At 42.1% G+C, this 21285-nt stretch overlaps 2 protein-coding genes across 2 annotated transcripts in view; one reads left to right on the forward strand and one right to left on the reverse strand.

Annotated features, from left to right (window-relative positions):
- LYSMD3 (LysM domain containing 3) overlaps nt 1–7614 on the forward strand; it is a 13399-nt gene extending 5785 nt beyond the window's left edge. Inside the window, exons 2-3 of the mRNA XM_025204463.1 lie at nt 2–160; nt 3269–7614. Coding sequence (XP_025060248.1) covers nt 2–160; nt 3269–3934 — 825 coding nt within the window. The 3' untranslated portion in view covers nt 3935–7614. The remainder of the gene's footprint in view (nt 1; nt 161–3268) is intronic.
- Nucleotides 7615–12259: 4645 nt separating this feature from the next.
- Nucleotides 12260–20048, reverse strand: LOC112550338 (DNA-directed RNA polymerase III subunit RPC7-like). The gene is made up of 4 exons (XM_025204464.1): nt 20018–20048; nt 19138–19253; nt 14867–15001; nt 12260–14431 (listed from the first exon to the last, which is right to left on the reverse strand). The coding sequence occupies exons 1-4, from the start codon at nt 20046–20048 to the stop codon at nt 14345–14347; spliced, it is 369 nt and encodes a 122-aa protein (XP_025060249.1). The 3' UTR covers nt 12260–14344.
- Between the last annotated feature and the right edge of the window lie 1237 nt (nt 20049–21285).

Raw genomic sequence — 21285 nt, forward strand, 5'->3', positions numbered from 1 at the left:
GGCGGAGGAGGAGGCAGACGGGCAAGAGCTGCGGCCGCGCGGCCGGGAGAAGGGGCGCCGGGGCGGCGCGCGGGACCGGCCTGACCTCCCTGTCCTGCTCACCAGGGACATCCGCGAAGGCGAGACGCTCAACGCCATCGCGCTGCAGTACTGCTGCTCGGTGAGGGCCGCCACACCCAGTGCTCCCCGGGCTAGGCCTCGGCCTCCGCCGCCGGCTCGGGCCCTGCCTGCCGCAGTCGGGGCGGGCCTGCTCCCGCTCTCGGTCGTCGGGCCCCTCGCGACCTCCCCGCCTGGCAGCTCTGCCAAATCTGTGGGGCCACGCGGAGCCCCATGGGGCAGGCAACCTGGTTCTGTGGGCTGGATGTGGCCCCCGGCGGGGGGCGGGCACACCTGGCTTAGAGCAGAGTGGCTGTGACCCCGCGGGCCTGGGCCTGAGGGAGTCTACCTGCCCTCGTCCCTTGGCTCCTCGGCCTCACTCAGGCCGCTGTCCAGCATGTTGTGCTCCATGTTCCTTTAGGTGCACTTGTTTATATACCTCTGACCTCACTCCCATCCCTGTTACATTTTTGTGTGTCCTAAAGAATCAGTGCTGTGCCCTTAGCAGCCTCCATCACCAAGGCGGGCTTCTAGTTTTCCTTGGGGCTAAGCCAACATTTCCCCAAAGGCAAATCAGAAAGCCTGTGTGGGACTCCCCACAAGTACGGAAATTAGGCGACGGAGTGGCAGCAGTGTTAACTGCTGCTCCCCTGCTGCCAGATTTCTGGAACCAGGGGAAGACCAACGGGCCAGAGGATGTGGCCCCGTTTGCTAGATCACTGGTCTACAGCGGGGCTCGTGTGCAGGGTCGCTGGCTAGATCCAGGGCTCGGGGTTGGATTAGCCCGTGGCCAGATCTGGTGCATGGGATAGCATCCATGTACCAGCTATGAGCCTCTTATCCAGTCTCCAGAGCTGGAAAGCTGAGCACTACTGGATCAGAGGGGAAAAAACTGTTTCAGTATATGCAACATAATAATGGGTGTGGGGGGAAAGCCTGGGGGAAGTGGGGGGAAAACATATTTATTTTGAAGAATGTAAGGATGAAGCCTATGTGGTAGTTGCAGGTAGGTGGATATGAAATAGAGCAGCCTTTACTCTGATGCTTCTTGATTTGAATGCTTAGTAGTATAATAACTTTCCCTTTATTTTAATGGAATTTTGCCTCATTCAAAATAATTTATGGAGAGGGAATCATATCTTTATTCCAGGGCTTTGAAGCTCCCTTGAATTGCCATAAATGGGTACTAACGTGGGGAATTACTTTTAATTATTTGTCTATATGTTCTTCCCTAGGCCTGTTGTGGCCTTGGGAGCTAACTTGTATGAGCTTGACGTGTTTCTATCTGTTCCCAAGCGAGGTTTTGAATAAGGTTCCTTCTTCCACACCTTAGAGTACAGGGTTTTAGTCCAGAGCTCCTGCAGAGTCCTCAGCTATTGTGGATCTTCACAGTATCACGGCATCCTGAGATATGTAGTGAAAGTCCTATTTAGACTTTCACCCTAGAAAGTCTGCCTCTTGCTTACAGGGTGTGCTGATTTGATTGGACTACAAACAAAACACACCTTGAAGAGGTCTCTCTCACCAGTAGCGGTTAAGACACTGTCAGGGTTGTAGGAGGCTTGGTTTCAAATGTTTTCTCTGCTTTAAACCCACATTGTGTGTGTCCTAGAATGTGTTGTGACCACTAGGCATTCTTGGTTGGGAGCTGCTTAATCTCTCCTGTTGAAACTTCCACTTAGCATAACATGCTTAAATATTTCTTAGGACAGACTGGAAGCCAAGACTGACTGAAGTTCCCTAAGCATACAGGTTCTAGTTGCTATTGAGCAATTCCATGTTTAAACCCTATCCTTATACTTGGTAGTTCCTATTGGCTAGTTTAGGCAGATCCCTACTTATGGCTTGCTCTGAGCCTTGCCACACCCATGCAATGAGTGTGCTAGGTCTCTGACAATACTTAGAAGGAAAAAAATGCACAAAATGGAGGGTGCAGGCAAGAAGGGACTTCTGTTTATATCAGTGTCCAGAAGGGAAATGTATGAAGGGGCTTTCTGCTACAATGGATGTCTTAGATTTACAGTAATAGTTAATTTGCAAAAAAATAGCTAGAGTTTTACAATAGAGGCAGAAGAGTTTTTGGTTGGGTTTTTTTTTTTCTTCCCTTCACAGATGGAACTGCTAGGATGAGTTAAATGACTTTTCCCCTCCCAAAAGACAATCAACGTGATTCTCTGGATTAAAATGGAATGTATGCCTCCCAGTAATGTGCTCTTGTCTGTTTCAAACTTATTTTAAGTTTGCTTATTTTCTGTCTCCCCTGAGATTACTTTTGACTGGGTGTCAATTAGGAAGCTTCATTTGCTGATTCAGTTTGGCAGAGATTCAACCTGATATGGTGGCCAAATCTCCAAATCCAAATTGAATCAGGAGACCCTTTAATCTCTCTGAATCTAATCAACCCTCCAAACAGATTCAGAGAGATTCAGTGATTTGGCCATAGACACAGTTTTATATGTTTTTTCTACTTAACTCAAGGTACCAGGTGGCTCGTGAATGCTGAGATGCTGGGGTGGGTGGAGCGTCCCACGGGAGCATGGGCGGGGGCCAGCACGCTCGGTGGCGGACCTGCAAGTGAACAAGAAGCACTTCCAGTCCACTTTTGGGTTTGCTGTGGAGTGTGTGGGGGACCCCCGCACCCCGACTCAGTGAATGGTGCCTTCTGGTTCTGGCGGGGCACCAGGGGTCCCCCCTGTGGCCAATCACCAAGGTGGGGTGGGGGGGGTCCCCCTGCACCTGGCAGCTGACCCGGAAGTAGACTGGAAATGCTCCCAGTCCACGTCCGGGTCTGCTAGCCAGCACACGGGGGGAACCCCCCATGCTCATGTGGGACACTCCATCTGCCCCAGTATCTCAGTGTTCATGAGCCACGCCTGGTACCTTGAGGTATGTAGAAAAAACATTTAAAGCTTTGTCTATAGCTGAATCGCTGATTCTCTTAATCAGAACAGAATCTTCAAATTTGGCTGAATCAAATCGGGACAGTGATCCGAATCGAATTACTGTCCTCCGAATTAAATATGGCTTGCTTCGTGCACCCCTAGTGTCAATTTATAAAATGTTACTTCTGTTCTGGTGCTGAATGCTGTCATTTGGCAGATTAGAGGACTGTTTAAAAGATTTACTGAATATTTTGTAATGTTTAAACTGTATTTCTTTATCTTGTTCTTAGGTTGCAGACATCAAGAGGGTTAACAATCTTATCACTGACCAGGATTTTTTTGCACTGAGGTCTATCAAAATTCCAGTGAAGAAGTTCAGTGTACTAACCGAAATGCATTGTTCTCCAAAAGGCAGGCAACTTTTGCGACCTGCATCCTCTTCTCAATATTGCCCAGAAATTCAAGAAACATCACCAACTTCTGATGCATTCTCCTCTAATGAGACTGTTGGCAATTTCTTGAAAGAAGTAGACAGAGATATAGAACAAATAGTAAAGTGTAATGATACAAAAAGAGAGAACCTTAATGAAGTTGTTTCTGCCTTATCAACGCAACAGATCTGCTTTGAACCTGATGGCAAAAACAAAAAGTGCAAAGATCCCTACTATGGAGCAGACTGGGGCATAGGCTGGTGGACAGCTGTAGTGATTATGTTGGTGATTGGAATAGTAACTCCAGTTTTTTATCTCTTATATTATGAGGTTCTAATGAAAGTGGATGTTAGTCACCATTCTACAATGGAATCATCTCATTCACTAGTCACATCGCCATCACATCAGAAACAAATTGGAAATGGAATAAACCCAGCAAATATCATGAAAGTTGAAAGTGAAGAGGAGATTCAGCATTATAATCAAAAGCACCAGGCAACTGTTGTTCATAGACGTATCACGTAATATTCAGATGGAGCAAAACCTAGAATACAAAATACATCTGGAACGTAGATAACACGTTTTATGATGTACACTTTCACTTAATGGGCAGTATTAAAATAAGGGAAGCAAAGCATCCTTGAATTTAACGAAGAGTTTTGGGCACCTTCTGTCTTTGGTTATGAGAGAATGCTTCTGTGGGTCATTTAAATTGTCAGACGTACATTTCCAGGTCTAATGTGAGATTGCGTGTGTGTGTGTGTGTAAACAGGACACATCTTTGAAAATCTTTGCACATTTGTTTCTATTTATGTCATTGTCTTATTTAAATTAATGATTGCTCTTTAAAGTGAAGTAAAAAATGCAGGTTTCATTGACATAAGAAAAAATTGACTATATCATTTACATCCTAAAGCTGTGTACCTTGAAATGTTTAATTTCCAGAAAGTGTTTCATACTCCAGTTATGTTACTTAGCCATACACAATACAATCAATACTTAAATAAGAATTCTACAGCTATTAAATGAAGATGCACCCTACTTGTTTTATTCACAACATACACCAAAGAATAAGTTGTTTCATGTGGGGGCTAGTGCATGGAACTAACTGAAATATTCTTAAAATAAAAAAAATCTTTTTTACATTGTTGTAAAACCTCCTAGAGGAAAAATGAAGGCAATGAGGAAAGGTTGAAAGAACTAAGATCACTTAATCTGGAAAAAAGAAGATGGAGAGGAAATTTTTGCAATAGGCTTCAAGTACCTAAAGCATGATTATGGAGACTGAAGACTAAGACTTTCCTCTGCAGCTGTAGGAGACAGGGCTAGGAACAATGGCCTCAGACTGCAACAGGGAAGACTGCTGAGGTTGGACACTAGGAAAAACTTTTCAATACAAGGTGACTATGCATTGGAACAGCCTACCCAAGAGAGGTTGTGTAATAGCCATCCTTGGTTACACAGACACTTGACTAGGATGGTTAGAGGAATCCTGTCTTGAGCTAGGGACTGGACTAGATGGCCCCCTGAGGTCCCTTCTAGCACTACTTTCATGTATTCTTTGGGGCCTTTGTGGTGAGGGAATTAATTTGCCAAGATGTATTTAAAAAGATATACTGAAATTCAGGTAAGTACTATGTGTTTATAACCTACTATTCTGTATGCTGGAAGACATTTTCTGACAACATGATGATTACTGCCTTTTAGAACATACATGAAATGGTGAAATTGCAGGGATAGAGTTTTAAAAGTAATTAGTTAAGGAATGATTGTGAGAAAGCTAAGACATTTAAGTTATCTTGAATCACTTGTATTAGAGTAAAAATGTATTTCTATACAAATAGGAACCACTATCCAATTTTGGATTTCTAATTCTGTGCACACGGTCTACTCTTTCTTATGTATTAATTTTGTACGTGCTTGATAGGCCAGCTTGAGGTCATTTGTTTCATATAAAGTGGGTATGTTTTGATGCCTAAATACAATCCAGTGAGATTTTTGTACATCAAGTTACTGCTCTGTATAGTAATTCGCTGCTTGAAAATTTTAACAGCTAAAAATTGGTTAAGCAAGCCTATGTGCCTTTTTCTGGTCTACTGGTATGGCAGAACAATCCAAGGCATTTGGTACTTGCCTTGACAGTTCCTTTAGAATCCTTTTTATATTAAGGAAATATTCCCTTCTAGTTGCATCTTAAATTGTGGAAGGAACTGTCTTTCCTCGAAGTGATCTCAGGCAGCTTCTATCTTCGTGTTTATGAGTGGATGCTTATGGTAGCACATACATGGGCCTCAGAGAAACAAAGCTACTTTTTCTGCTAATTTCTAAAATATTTCAAAAGAAGCTGCACAGAAGCTGGCCTAGAAATTTGCTTTGCAGCCACTGTTCTGCTCTGAAATATCTGCCCCTAGAGAGAGGCAGGTTTCTAAACTGTAGAACTTTTTTGTTGTTGTTGTTTTTTTAAAGTTGCATCTAACAAAAGGAGAAATGACAAGTTTTGTCTGTTGCCCTTTTGTTTAAATATGGGAGGGATGGTGCTTATGTATTATTATTAAATATGAATTAGGATAGTGCCTATGACATGCTATTTCTCATATCAACATGTTTATTGTAATGTTCTGCTTATAATTATTTGGCTGTACAAATAAACTGCTGAGATTAAATGAAAATAGACTTTTGACCAAAAAAAAGTTTGCAGACTGGGAAGGAGTGGAATATACTTCACTGTTTCCTAATATGCTTAAACAGTATCCACCCAAGTGTATGGTGTAAACAAGTAATTCTGAGAAATGAAAGTAGTACACCATGAGCTCTTCCTCGATCTAAAATTCTGATGCAAGGTTTTTAAGGATGGCAAAAATAATTTCTTAATTGGGCTAACACTAGCTGCCTGTGCTGTACAGTGCTTTTAAATGTAAGCTTGTGACAATTACAGAAATGTGCATGTTGAGACTAGAATAGCTTAAAACTTGAGGGCAGATAGAAATACGCTTGCATTCTGTGAAATGTTTTGGGGCAAGCTGGGAGTGGTGAATCTTGATGAAGCAACATGAAAACAGGGGTTTCTGAACTGTGGTACATGAGTTTGATATTCCATTTGTTCACTCCATGATCTTTAAATATTGTGTGTGACCTAATAAAATTAGACTGCCACTACCATAAGAAAATAAAGTAGTAATACAAGCAGAAATTACCTAATGCTACCTCTAAAGATTTTTTTTTTTTTTTTTTTTTTTTTTTTTTTTTAATGCTACTAAAAGATTTTCAGGGCAGTCATTAGGAAGTGCCCAAAGAATTTACCCATGATGATAATTAGATTGTGTTGCAGTTTGCACAGTATTACATACTGAGAAACCTTATTCACTTGTATCTCAGACTTGGCTAATTATGTGGTTTTGGGGAAGGGGGTTTATGATACCTGTAACATATCACAAATCATTCTAAGAGAACTTGTGGAGCATTATATTGTATGGGAAAATGTTCTTGGTAGTAATTCCAAAGTATTCACTGGATAAATACTTAAAGTAATTTTTCTTTAAGCCACACTATACTCACCTGACCTTTGTTACAGCAATTTTTTTGAAGAGTAGAAAATAAGTTTTAACAAGTCTTATATATGACATTTACACTAGTATTAGAAAGGAGTCATCTATGTACGTTTTTAATTTGCTCTTTTGTAGGTGGTCTCATTCTGTACAACTGTATTATTGTTTTCCAGCTACTACATGATCAACAATGCAGCATCTTTGGTTAGTTATACCACTAAACATTAATCTGATTGCACTCTATAGAACAGATTTCCACATAACTGAATGATTTGAGTGCTGTGGTAAAATTAGTTTTGTAAAAGTTTTATAGAAAGACTTATGAGAGATGGTGTACTTGAGTGGCAAATCATGCTTTAAACTAGTCGATACAATATGCTGCTGCTGCTCACAAAGTCAGTTTTTAATCTAAGTGCATATTGCACTGTTGGGATCATGTAAACTTTTATTTAAGTCTGCTATATTTTGGAATACCTTGCCACAAGTGGTCTTCATATAACAAAAACATATTTGATACAGGCTTAATATGTAAGTATTTCTAGAAAAATCCTGGATTGAAGATGCAAATCTCTTATATAAAAAAAAGTCTGCTTTTAATTGCTTCATATTTTAGAAGAGTTTCTGAGTACTCTTAAAAAAAAAAAAATAAAAACTTTTTTTTTTTAAATGAAAGTTGGTAAACTTAAACATGTTCTTATTGTCTGTATATCTCCTTACTTCATTAACACATTACACACATTATGTACAATCTAACGCTACATTTATTGGGTAATGAAATATCTTCATTTGTCTGGTTAGATTGGAGTATAATACTCACACCTAGCATGTATAAATAGAACACACTTTAGTTATTCACGCTTTAATTTATAAGTAGACTTAAATCCAGATCACCAAATGGGAGCTTTTTACCTACTGTGACATTTCTAAAAATGATTACCCCACTAAAAAGGAGGGAGGGGTATTGAAGAAACAAGAACACTAATACAATTCCAGAAAGCCCTTCCCCATAGTGGCTTCTCTGCATAGTGGCATATTAACCAACCTTTACCTGTCAGACTCAGAGCTTATATCTGAAGCCCATTTTACTTCATAAATAATTTTCACTTGCAAAATATTTTTTTTTAATTGATTAACTGGTTTAATTCAATATAATAGCAGAATTACAGTCCATGTTCAAATTCCAATTTGAATTTCAATAAAGGAAAAACAAAGTGATTTCAGTTCTATACATGACAGGGGGAAATAAAACTGTCAGTGTATGGAGCAGTTGCCATAGTAAGGGAAACTAAAAAGGCTAGGACTCTTGGTGATGGGCAGGGGGGACAAGGCTGAACTCCTCAACAAGTTCTTTGCCTTGGTGTTCCTAAGTGAGGGGCGTGACAAGTCTCTCACTGGGGTTGTAGAGACACAGCAGCAGGACGCCAGACTACCAAGCGTAGACACTGAGATGGTACAGGGTCACTTGGAGGAACTGGATGCCTTTAAGTCGGCAGGCCTGGATGAGCTCCATCCGAGGGTACTGAAGGCACTGACTGACGTCATTGTGCAACCACTGGTGATAATATTTGAGCAGTCATGGCGCAAGGGCCAGGTCCCGGAGAACTGGAAAACGGCCAACGTGGTCCCCATTTTCAAGAAGGGGAGGAAGGAGGACCCAGGGAGCTATAGGCCAGTCAGTCTCACCTCCATCCTAGGCAAAGTCTTTGAAAAAATTATCAAGGCTCACATTTGTGAGAGCGCGGCAGGACAGATTAAGCTGAGGGGAAACCAGCAAGGGTTTGTAGCAGGTAGATCATGCCTGACTAGTCTCTTTTTATGACCAGGTTACAAAATGCCTGGACGCAGGAGTAGGGGTTGATGTCATATACCTAGAATTCAGGAAGGCCTTCGATATGGTATCCCACACCATACTGTAAACAAGAGGCTGTGACTTAGATGACTACACAGTCCAGTGGGTGGTGAATTGGCTAGAGGGTCGCACCCAGAGAGTCATAGTGGGTGGGTCGGTATCGACCTGGAAGGGTGTGGGAAGTGGAGTCCCGCAGGGTTCAGTCCTTGGACCGATACTCTTCAATGTCTTCATCAGCAGCTTGGACGAGGGAGCGAAGTGTACTCTGTCCAAGTTTGCGGAGGATACAAAACTGGGGAGAAGTGGACACGCTGGAGGGCAGGGAACAACTACAAGCAGACCTGGACAGGTTGGACATATGGGCAGAAAACAAAAGAATGCAGTTCAACAAGGAGAAATGCAAAGTGCTGCACCTAGGGAGGAAAAATGTCCAGCACACCTACAGCCTAGGGAATGACCTGCTTGGTGGCACGGAAGCGGAAAGGGAGTCCTAGTGGACTCCAAGATGAACATGAGTCAGCAGTGTGACGAAGCCATCAGAAAAGCCAATGGCACTTTATGCCAAGCCCTATGAGAGACTGGGGCACCTGGACCTCTTCAGCCTCCTCAAGAGAAGGTTGAGAGGCAACCTTGTGGCTGCCTATAAGTTCATCACAGGGGCACAGAAGGGAATTGGTGAGGTTTTATTCACCAAGGTGCCCCCGGGGGTTACAAGAAATAATGGCCACAAGCTAGCAGAGAGATTTAGACTAGACATTAGGAAGAACTTCACAGTTAGAGTGGCCAAGGTCTGGAATGGGCTCCCAAGGGAGGTGGTGCTCTCTCCTACCCTGGGGCTCTTCAAGAGGAGGTTAGATAAGCATCTAGCTGGGTTCATCTGAATCCAGCCCTCTTTCCTGCCTATGCAGGGGGTCAGACTCAATGATCTATTGAGGGTCCCTTCCAACCCTAGCATCTATGAATCTATGAATCTTCAGTTTGAAAAGGAGAAGGCTGGCTGTGATAGGGATCATGAAGGGTGTAGACAAAAGTGAATATAGAACTGCTATTCACCAAGATCCAGAATACTAGGACTAAGGGGAACCTACTGAAATGTGGGAGTCAGAGGTAAATCTAACAGGAGAAAGTACTTTTTCACACAGCATATTGTTAATTTGTGGAACTCATTACCACAGGAGGTGCTAGAGGCAGACACTAGCCAGGTTAAAAAAATAGACTAGGCAAAATCATGGACAATAGGTCTAACAGCTATTCAACAGAGCAGTCAAAGATGTATCCTCTGGCATCTCTAAACCAACAAATGTGGATGCCTGGCAGGGTTATGGACATGGGATTAATAACTTTAGGTCAGCAGTTCTCAGCATTTAAACTCAAGCTATCCCTTGGAAAATGCCAGCTCTTCTCACTTTTTTCCCTGCTGAAAAATAATAAAAGCACTTTTTCTATTGTAAAGAACATAAGACCACAACTATGGATTTTTATTGGAAATCACTTGGTTTATCTTGTAAATCATGTTTGTAAACCTAACAATGCTAATGTGTGGCACTCTTGAAAGGGCCTCAAGGCACCCAAATGCTGTGACACCCTGGTTGAGAATCATTGCTCTGTCTAGATGTACCCAGTTCAATGTTCTCCCTCAAAGTATCCATTCCTGCCACTCATAGACAGGCCTATTTGATATGCCAAGGGTCATAGGCTTTTGTCCATCACAAAAACTATAAGCCTCCCTTAATAAGGGAGACCACAGAGGACACTCATAGACAGGATCCTGGGCTAGACAGACCATTGGTCTGACCCAGTATGGCACTACTTATGTTTTTATGTCATACTACACAGCTTAGCCCAAGGCCCTTAGCTGAATTATTTGTTCCAGTGAGAGAGTTTTTCAGAACTGTGGCTTTGTTCAATTTCTAAGCACATTTCCTAAGTGCACGAACTAGTCTCGTTTTAGTATCCGTTCTGGGCACCAGGGTAAACTAATTCACATTATTTTTTTAAATTTGTTCTTACATTCCATTTGCAGAGCGGGAGCAACTTTCAGATTCACTCCTTCTTGGTCATGGTAGCTTCAGTTTCTATAATAGCCAGATTGCTGAACACAACAAGTGGTTTTCAGTGCCTCTCCTACCAACTTGCTCATGGATGACACAAAAGATTGCCTTTCCAAAAGAAGAGCTATTAACAACTACAGTAGGAATCAGCAAGCCAGATCCAACCCCCGGAACCAAGCACTTTCACCTGCAGCAATGATCTGATCAGAAGCATTGGCTCATCTCTGATGCAAGCCAAGTTCTTCAGGTCCACAGCATTAAAAAGCTGCTGACCACTGAACTACAGGATAGTCTGAGCAGGCATAGAATAATGCATAAAATCTAACTAGTTGACTGGTGCCTTGAGGTTAATTACCAAAAGCATCCTTGGAGATGCCCAGCCACAAACTGATAAATGCAGCCATATTGTCTTTAAAGCAGTGCATTTGTGTAGTCAAGTCAAGGATATTGTTACCGGGGCAAAATAAGCATCCGCCTACAAATTAACCCTGCCTTTTTCTTCATGTAGTTAAATATACTATATGCACATTTATCCTTTTGCTACAATCCCTGGGTGCTGGCAGATGCTGTAATTGTTAAGGCAGTAATTTCAGCTTTTGCACTGATGTCTGATGAACAAAGTAGTAGCGTGTAGTATTATTAGCAAGGATCCTGTTTCTGAGTATTTAAGGTCTGGAGGTCACATTTATAAATATAACTCATTTGACCATTTACTTTGGAACATGGAAAATGGAAGTCTTTTTTGAGACCGTATATTTCTAATAATGAAAAGAAGTCAAGAATTCCAGGTCTTATGGCCAGCATTGTACATATCATATATCTTAGATATCCACAGACTTCTAAGACATTTTTATCAGCTTCTACTCCAAACATCTAAAGCTGTGCCCTGCTATTTCCCTTCTTGTGGTTTTAGTTAAAATTCTTACTTGTGGATACTGAAACATGGTGGCTTCTTATATAGTTTCTTATCTGTTATGTCATTCTTCTGATGGTATCAGAACTCAATTGGCTTTTCATTTCATGGTAATTGCTTTTTATTGGACAACAACTTGAAAAATTTGCACTTCTCATGAAAATGAAGTGGTTGTTGATAGATCCATGACAGTCTGGCTATTTTAAGAACTAGCTACAGCTACCACCAGCTCTGATAAATGTAAGCAAAAGAGTTTTCTCTGTGGCCTTTTGACATTTACTGTACCCATCTCTTCCTTGGTTGGTGTAGTTAAAGAGCCCAGGTGCAAAATATGCAGAAATCCATGGGAGAGAACAGATACAGGTCTGTGTAGCCACTGAAGCTTGCATTAAATATAGTTTTTGTGAAGCCAGAGTCTTAAAAAGTAAGTAAACAAACAAGCATTATTTTTTAAGTTCATATTATTATTAGTTAGGATACAGGGAACATGGTAGGCTTCCTTCCTGTGCAATACAGAAAACAATTTATTGAAGAAACAAATTATTATACAAGGATTTGCAATATTTTCTTGCATAGCAATTAAGCATTTAAGAATAAAGTTTAAATATACATTTGATGTACACCCTGCATTATATTTCTCATTTTTTAGAATTACCTTTATTTTTTTAAATGAGAACATTTTAACCAAATCAGAAAAAAATGCAGCCATGCTTTAAGTTCTACTTGCACTGAGTGCTTGCATAAGTGTTCTATAGATTATTCAATATAATTTCAGAATCCAGTCAGCACCAAGGAAAAGTATTTGGCACACATGCCCCAGCCACCAAGAAAGGAAGCTTTAAAAGGCTTACATTCCATTTTTTAAACTAAAAACTGGAAATGTTTTTCAAGCTGAAAAACAATTTCTCATTGGGCAAGAACATCTTTATAGTTTCCAAGCATTGGTGATGTTACCAGCATTTATAACATTGGATGGAAAAGAAAGCACCAATCTGATCAGCTAACACAGATCCAGTTTGTGCCATTAGGGGATGACAAAAGTACAGATAAAAGACTTTTAGTTGTACTATATTGTCCAGATCAATAATCCTAGGGAAAAATATCCATTTCCTATTTTTCATTTGTGTTATTACTCTGAAATTAATTCTTAAATGGCCATGACCTTAATTAAAATAAAAAGGTCTCCGATTGGTATTGTTTTAGCATCCTTCAGCATCTTTTCCTTGAAAACAGTAGCTGTGGGTATTCCAGAAAAAAAAAAAAAAAAGCATAAAGTAAAAAATACACACAAGAACATGTTTTTTAAATGTTTTTTAAATGGAACCTATTACTATCATATGTTGCTCTCTACACATAAATATTAGACACAGCTGAAAAGGCTGTTTCTACCTACTGCTGTTACAAGTAACCCCTAGGATTACTGTAATCGAAAGATCAGATCAAATCAACACATTCATACTCAAATACACAAAAATAATAAAAGTCATGATATTGTTCTCACCATCATCATGTTTCTCTTCTATTATAGATGGTTTTCTTGATCCACGTTTCTTTTGTTTCAGACTCCAGTCTTACATGTAATAGTTATTTGGGAACATATATTTAATAAACAATGTTTACCTAGGTAGTATTTTACAAACCAATTCAACAGTTCATGAGGTAGGCAGTATTATACTCACTTAAAAATGGAGAAACCAAGGCAGACAGGTTGACCTGTTCAACATCAAAGGAAAACTATCTGAAAACCAGTACTAGAAATTAGAATTTTCTAATTTCCCACTGCCATATTTTGACCTCAGTTACATGTTCTCTAATAAGCCCCAAACTTCACTTTTGATACAAAGTAATTCATAAGAGGCAATTTAACCTCATCCATTGCCTCTTCTTACACTCAGCAAGAAATTGTTTTGAAAAATTGTACTTTTTTGGTTGACTGATGTGAAAAATTTTTTTTGACTAGAATGTGAGAACCTTTCAAAATATATTTTTACCTTGTTAGTCCATGGCACCAAAGTACCTTCAAGTTAGTATGCTAATTAAAGTGCTCGGTGATTAGTGTTAGTTCAATCCCCTAAATACCAAAGTTTATAATTTCCTTAGAAATTCGGTTGTTAAACAGGAACAACATGTATTCAAAAAGGTTCAAGCCCTGGTTTCAACAAAGTCCATAGGAGTTTCTCTATTAAATTTCAATAGGGCCAAGATGTGGCCTGTAATGCATAGAACATAAGAAAGTGCAAACGCGTAGGCACAATTCAATCAAAATACATACATTCTTTTCCAGTACGGCAGAGGCAATACAATGGCATATATCATATGAGAGATTCAGAGTACTTTACAGTGATAAATATCTGTCTGCAAAATAATTGGCAAGAGCAGAATATTGCATCTGGTCTACCATTTTTCACCACAATAAAATAATAAAAGCAAAGTGTCCAATCTTCTGAGCACATATGTACTTAGTCCATGTACGTACTTAGTCCTTCAAACTTTATTAGCTGCATGAAGAGTTGAGGTTGTTTGGCCCACCTCCAAACTATTTAAACGGAAATATTAAAAGGCTGAAGGACATATTAACTAATAGGTTGCTTCATCCATATTGTCATCACTGTCAGCACCAAAGTCATCACCATCTTCAAAATATGAAGCAATGTAGTCATTTTCCTAAATGAAAATATAACATAAGTGAAGGTATGTACTTTAAAATATAATTTAAGCAGATGAGGGAGATATTAAATTCTCACACAGTGTTTAAATAAGGCTAGTCACCTCATGTTGTATTCTGATTAATACTAACATCTTGAAACAAACGGTACAACCTCCTTCCTTAATTTGATGGGAGACCAAAAAGGAAAAACTTAACTCCTGGGAAGTTTAAATGTTAGTAGTTTCACCTTTTCCTTTTTCACTAGGAGACCTAGTTATCAATACAAAAGTATTGCCTTATATTACAGTTGTAAAAGATAAGTCATGATGTGCATAACTTTTACTAGCAGTTTCTTTGTGGGCAGGTGCTTGATTTCAGTTATCATTCCTGCCACTATATTAAATCTTTAAAAAAGACTGGCTCTTTTAGCAGATCTAAAAGAGCCATTATACCTCTTCTTGTTCCTCTTCATCATATTCTTCTTCTGCTGCTGCTGTTTCTTCTTCTTCATCCTCCTTGTCTTTCTCTTTGTTTTTCTCTTTCTCTTCATCTGATTTTTCTTCTTCATCGCCTTTCTTTTCCAACTCCTGTCATAAGTCAGTCACATTAACTACATATTCTGTTCACAGCACACCCTCCACACTACCAAAACACAGAATTCAGGTTTGTTACAACCAGCAATTGAAACAACAATGTAGGTAAAATATGTGCCTTAATACAATCCCAGTATTTTACCAAGACTTTGTATATCCAATTCATCAGATTTACCCCAGGAGGTGAATGGTTAAACAATTAAGCGATCGCCTCAGTGATAACCAGTTCTAGCTTACTGGTTATCATTTAGCCTGGAGCCAGGCAGTCTGGGAGGGAAGGGAAGTCCTGCCACGTCCCAGCAAGAACTGGAAAGTGGCAGGGCAGGAGGGAGGGAGGGAGAGAGGAGAGAAGTGAGGAGAAAGGGAGGGGGGAGAGGGCAGGGGTGACTAATAGCTAGGCTACAAGGAGTGAGGGAGAGGGGGATGAGGAGGAGGGGAGGGGGAAGAGGAGAGGGGACAGAAGGGGTGCTGCAGCCCCTTGCTGGCTGTTATCCCTCCAGAACTTCCTGGGCTGTGCTGCCTGCCTGGCGGGGCAGCTTTAGCCCCTGGCTCCCCATGCTGCTCAGGGTGGGTGGGTGCAGCCCTTCCACCATGGCAGGGTCAGGCAGGGCCTCCCCCCCAACAATTCACATTGCCATGGGGCACCCACCCCCATCTCTATGCCGGACCAATTAATCATTTTTGCAACAGGTTAAACAAATATTTATATAAATCGGTATTTACACCCCTAGTTACCCCTGCTTCTTTTGCAGCTAACCTTCCTCTATCTGCCACCTGTAGATGTGCTGGGTAGCAGTACAGTTTTGCCACCAGTCGTGGATGAACCGGCAGTGCACCACCAGGACGTGATAGGGACAACAGATGGCGATTCTTTCCCTCCTGAAAAGCACCTATATCTTTTGACAGTGCTGTAACATGGTGTGTACAGTTAACCACTATAATAAGCCTGCCCAACCCCCAGCCATGAGTCTACAAGTCCTCAACAGTGCAACATGGAGAAGATGTTAGAATCTCAATGGCTGTGAAGATGGATGAAGGCTGCAGTGGAATGAGATCTCCAGTTGTCTTGGGCTCCTTGGCATTGGATTCAAGTCCTGTTCTGTCAAGAACTGTGTTGAAGTTGATGTGCAGCATCTTCTCCACAATAAAATGTATCATACATGGCATCTTCCATGAAAATGGCTTTTCCAGCACTTTTTCCAATCCCTTTGGTGACTAGTTATTGAAGAGGGGAGCAGGACAGTGAAGTCTGGAAACTCCTAGTCATGAAATGGCATGAAGGTAGCAGTTACAAGAAGGTCATCTAACACCTGGATGAAGACAGGATCGTGATTCAGCAGCTATCACTGCAACAGAGCAGACCTCTTCAGGATCCACCCTGCTCACCCCACGTGGGGAGGGGACTAGAAAAGGTGGCCGAAACATAGCCTGTCTACCTTCTTCCTCACTGGAGAACTGCATCCAGTGGGATCACCTTTACTATGGTGCAAAATCAACAAAGACACACATTCAATTTTGGGACCTAGAACATCAGCACCCTCATGGACAAACCTAATAGTGAACACCCAGGGTACCACACAACAATTGTGGCTCAAGAACTCAGGGGACACAATATCGATGTCAGTGTGCTGAACATAAGATGGGGAGCTCAAAGAACATGGAGATAGGTATAGCTTCTTCTAGAAGTATAAACAGGAAGGAGGATGCCGGCTTCACGGATTTGGTTTTGCCATAAGAATGAACTCATAAATCAACTCAATGAGTACCCTATTGGAATTAATGAGCACTTCTTGACTCCCCATCTTAAATATGCCACTGCCATTAGCGCGTATGCCCCAACTCTTGACACCATTGACAAAACCAAGAAGGAATTCTACACCAACCTTGACCAAGTCCTTTCTGACGTTCCAGAAAGAAACGCATTTTTCTTGGTGATTTCAAATGCCAGAGTTGGAAGGGACCTGAACCTCTGGAATGGAACCATTAACAAGGAAGGAGTAGGAAAGGATAACTCCAATAGCAACCTCATCTTAACCGAATTCATGGACCATGGACATACAATCACCAACACCCTGTTCTGCGAGAAAGCAGGTACAAGACATCATGGCAACACCCATGATCTAAGCATCAGCACCTGATTGACTATATCACCGTTTGTGTCTGGGATCGCAAAGATGTGCGCATTACCTAAGCTATGCTAGGACCTGATGATTACTAAACCAAACAGCGACACATCTACTCAGTTTTGTCACTCAAACTGGACGCCCAAATGACGACTGCAGCAGAAGCATTGCCAATGGAAGATCAACGTTGAAGGACTCAAGGACCCTACCAAGCAAGACGTTTTCTACCAGTGTTTCAATGAAAAACTGGCAAATTCCGATCAACAACGATGGTAGTTGGCAGCACTTGGGGTGCCTTCATGTTCATCACCACCAGCACCTATGAAGAGACACTTGGATTCTCTACCAGGAAACATCAAGCCTGGAATGATGAGAATGACCAGGAGATCTAAGAGTTGATCCACCATAAGTGCAAGACCTTTTGTGCTTGGCAGAATGATACCAACCACAAGCAACAGAAACTGAATCTCCAACAAGCCAGGGCAGAGGTCCAAACTAGGACCCGCAATATGAAGGACAGATGGTAGGAAGACAAGTAGAAGGAGATTCAACATATGTGCAAATCTCAAAGAAAGGGGAATCATTAACACCCATTGGAAGGAGCATTTTGAAGACCTTCTCAATCAACTTCCTATTGTTGACAAGATTGCTCTCAACTCTATCCTGCAACACCCAATCAAAGATGATCTCAGAATCCCTCCAACCTTTGATAAGGTGAAACTCTGGAAAACATTATTTCCTGTACCTTGGAAGCCATATCTTGCAGAAGGCTGACATCAAAAGAAATACAATATCCCCTTTAAAATGCAAGTGCATGTTCTTCATGATATTCAAGTGACCAAATAACAGTAGTTTGAAAGCTAGGAATCGTCTCAGAGACTGGTGGTTGAGTGACTATCCTCACCATCTTGAATAACCATATCGCAGAACAGTCATTTGGCCTGTGTGACATGGCTAGTATTTGCTTCAGATTTGGCCGATTCAGGGGGGCAGTGATTCGATTCGGTGATTTGAATCACTGTCGCAAATTGATTCAGCTGCTGCTAAATCAGCTGAATCTCTGAATCTAAAAGACCCCATCCCTCACCCGCTATCCCAGCCCTGTCAATGGCTGCCCCACCCAGCCCAGCGTTCCTGTTTTTTAAAAAAATAAATAAGTAAAAAAGCCCTGCACTCGCTGGCTGCTGTCAGGCACAGGAGCGATCCCTGTTGCCCCCCACTGCCTTGCACTGTGTTGGGGGCTCTGCCACGAGCCTCCAGAAGCCCTGATGGCTGCTGCAGCATCTGGCGAGTGCGAGGCTTTTTTTTTTTTTTTTTTTTTTTTGCCCGGAGCTGGAGCTGGGTGGGGCAGCCATTGACAGGGCTGGGAGAGCAGGTGGGGGATGGGGCCTCATGGCAGAGCCCCCCACACAGTGCGGAGCAGTGGGAGGCAGCAGGGATGCCCCACCCCCACCCCCCCGCCGGCCTGACAGCAGCCGGTGAATGCGGGGCTTTTTTTTCCCTTTTTTGAAGTGCCGGGACACGGGCTGGGCGGGGAAACCATTGATGAGGCTGAGAGAGCAGGTGTTGGTCAGGGATGGGGCCTGGCAGGTGCTCCCCCCACCCCCGCTCCTTCAGCACCCCTCTGTCCCCTCATTACCAGCACGGAGTCTGGGTCCAGATCCCTGCAGCAGCAAGTGGGGACTGCCCAAATCTCCGAAGCTCTGCAAATCTTTTCCGAATAGATTGGGAGAGCTTCAGGTAGATTCAGACCTTTTTACTGATCTCCTGGTTCGATTCAGATTCAGAGATTCGGCCACCAAATCAGGCTGAATATCCTCTGAATCGAATCGGCACCTGAAGCTTCGCACAGCTCTAACAATCATCTGTTATCAAGGCCAGAGTAATGGCTGATTTATGAGATCACTCAGGGAAGATTGGAACGTAACCATTTTGTTCTCTAACAGAAACTTCTACTGCACAATAAAGACAATGCAGGCAAATAGAACTGCAGTGAGTAGGTCTTACCTCAATTTTTTTCAACACATCCACATTACTTTTGTTTGCATCAACTTTTGCATCAACTTTTGCCTTTTTTGGTTTTCCACCTGCTGATATAAAACAAGAGGTTATTTCTTGTGTCTCTTAGAATTCTAACAAAGATCGTATATCTACTTTAGTATTAAAAGTTCAGTGTTAGCATCTATCTTGAAAAACTAATATAACTTCTCTGCCATTTGCTTACTTTTATCTGGCAAATCCTTTATTCTTCTCTGAACCTTAATAGCTCAAATTATTATAAATGAGGGTTGATCTAAAATTCAGCTTTGAATATGCATTTTACCAAATTTTGGCCCAAACAGACATTCAGCTTCAGTCTAATAATTTACAAATGTATATTCAAAACTGGTTAAGGAAATAAGTGAAGAAAGCTCTTAATCATCATAATTTCTCATAATCTTAAAGATATTTTAAAACATCCTTACAATCATTTAAATTCCTGATGAGCCAATATTGATTTTCATTATGCAGTATCCTCAAGCTTGTAGGAGGTGTTTGCACCAGATGGGCAATGTTCATCTTACCTTAACTGTACACTCAGAAAGAGCTACGCAAGTTCTGTCTGTACAGGTGACTGACTTTTTCATTTGGATGCATGTAGCAGATGTGACTCTAGGATGTGGATTAAGCAGTCTTGAGGTTTAACCCCTAAGAATAGCTATACCTGTGGGGAGGCCTTGAGACAATCCTTTGTGCTAATTCACTCTTTCTTAAGAAAAACAAATCCTACAAGAGAGAGAGTTTTGGGGGCCGGGCAGCGGTGGTGCAAAGATTTCTATTTTTGGATAAAAGGCTTGCTTATGGTAGTATTTTACTTTTTCCTAGCACAATCCCCTATATTTTTCACCTTCTTTTGGTACATCAAGTACTTCCCACATCTAGAGGCAAGATATGCAATGGGGACTAGTGGTCTAATTAGTTATGACAAAACCCTATGGCCCCAAAGCACTGGATTATTTTCAGTGGCAGGAATAAACAAAATAACCTGTGCTATAACTCTTCACATTGTCTGGAGTACTGTGTGCAGAGGTGGACACTTTATCTCAAAAAGGATACTGCAGAGCAATAGGTAGGTCATAGAAGAGTGATGAAAGCAATCAAGGTCATGAAACAAGTCCCATGTGAAGACAGAAAAAACTGATTTTTTACCTTAGGAGACAAATCAGAGTTGACATGGTAAAATTCTAATATAATAAAAGCCTTAGACTGTCTGCCTGTCTGTCCATAACGCTCTGGGCCAACTGCGCATGCATCGCCAAGAGGGCGTGTGCCAATTGGCTGTGAGGGCCTGGAGAGTTACAGATAGAAGGGGTGAGGGAGCTGCCGCACTGTGCCCCCCCACCACCAACAGCTGGCAGGGAGAGAGAGGGGGAAGGGGAAAAGGTGGGATTTCCGATGGCAGACCCCTCCTGCTACCACCACCGCTGCCCAGCCCCAACAACAGCCAGGAGAGAGGGGGAGGCACCAAGGAGGGAAGGAGGAGAGGGAGCATGTCGCATGGTGCCGGGTGTCGGTGGCCGTGCAAGCTCCCCTTCCCCCCATTCCTGGGAGCCGGCAGCAGCGGGGGATGGAGCAGCAGGGGGGTGGGGGGAGGTGCACAGAGCCAGACGGGAGTGGGGGGGGGCCACAGAGACGGACACAGGGAGTGGGGGGTGGTGCACAGGGCCAGAGGTGGAGCGGCAGCACTGCAGGGCACTGGGTGGCAGCACTCCATCCCCACCTGCCTCTCACCCCCATCATTCATGATGGGCAATTTGCTAGTACTGTATATAAATAAGGGGCTAAAGAGTACTCCCTCACAGTTGTCTTATCACCAAAGAGCCAAGGGACATTCAATAAAATTAAAACCTGGAAAATTCAAAACAGGTAAAAGGAAACTGTTTCCACCCCCAGATACAGTTTACAGACAGTGGAACTCACTGCTAGATTAAGCTATTGAAGCCAAAAACTTAAAATTTGCCCATGTGAAGCTCTGAGCTGCTGCAATTAGGCAGCTTCTGGCATCTGAGCTAGAGTGGTTAAACCTTGTTCAGGAATCTCCTACAGTACCCTGCTGTCTTCTCTGGAGATAGAACCTTTGTTATGGATGAAAAAACTTACTGTAACCTCCCAAGA

Source organism: Alligator sinensis, unplaced genomic scaffold, assembly GCF_000455745.1.
Source record: "Alligator sinensis unplaced genomic scaffold, ASM45574v1 scaffold218_1, whole genome shotgun sequence".
In the NCBI taxonomy this organism is placed as follows: Eukaryota; Metazoa; Chordata; order Crocodylia; family Alligatoridae; genus Alligator; species Alligator sinensis.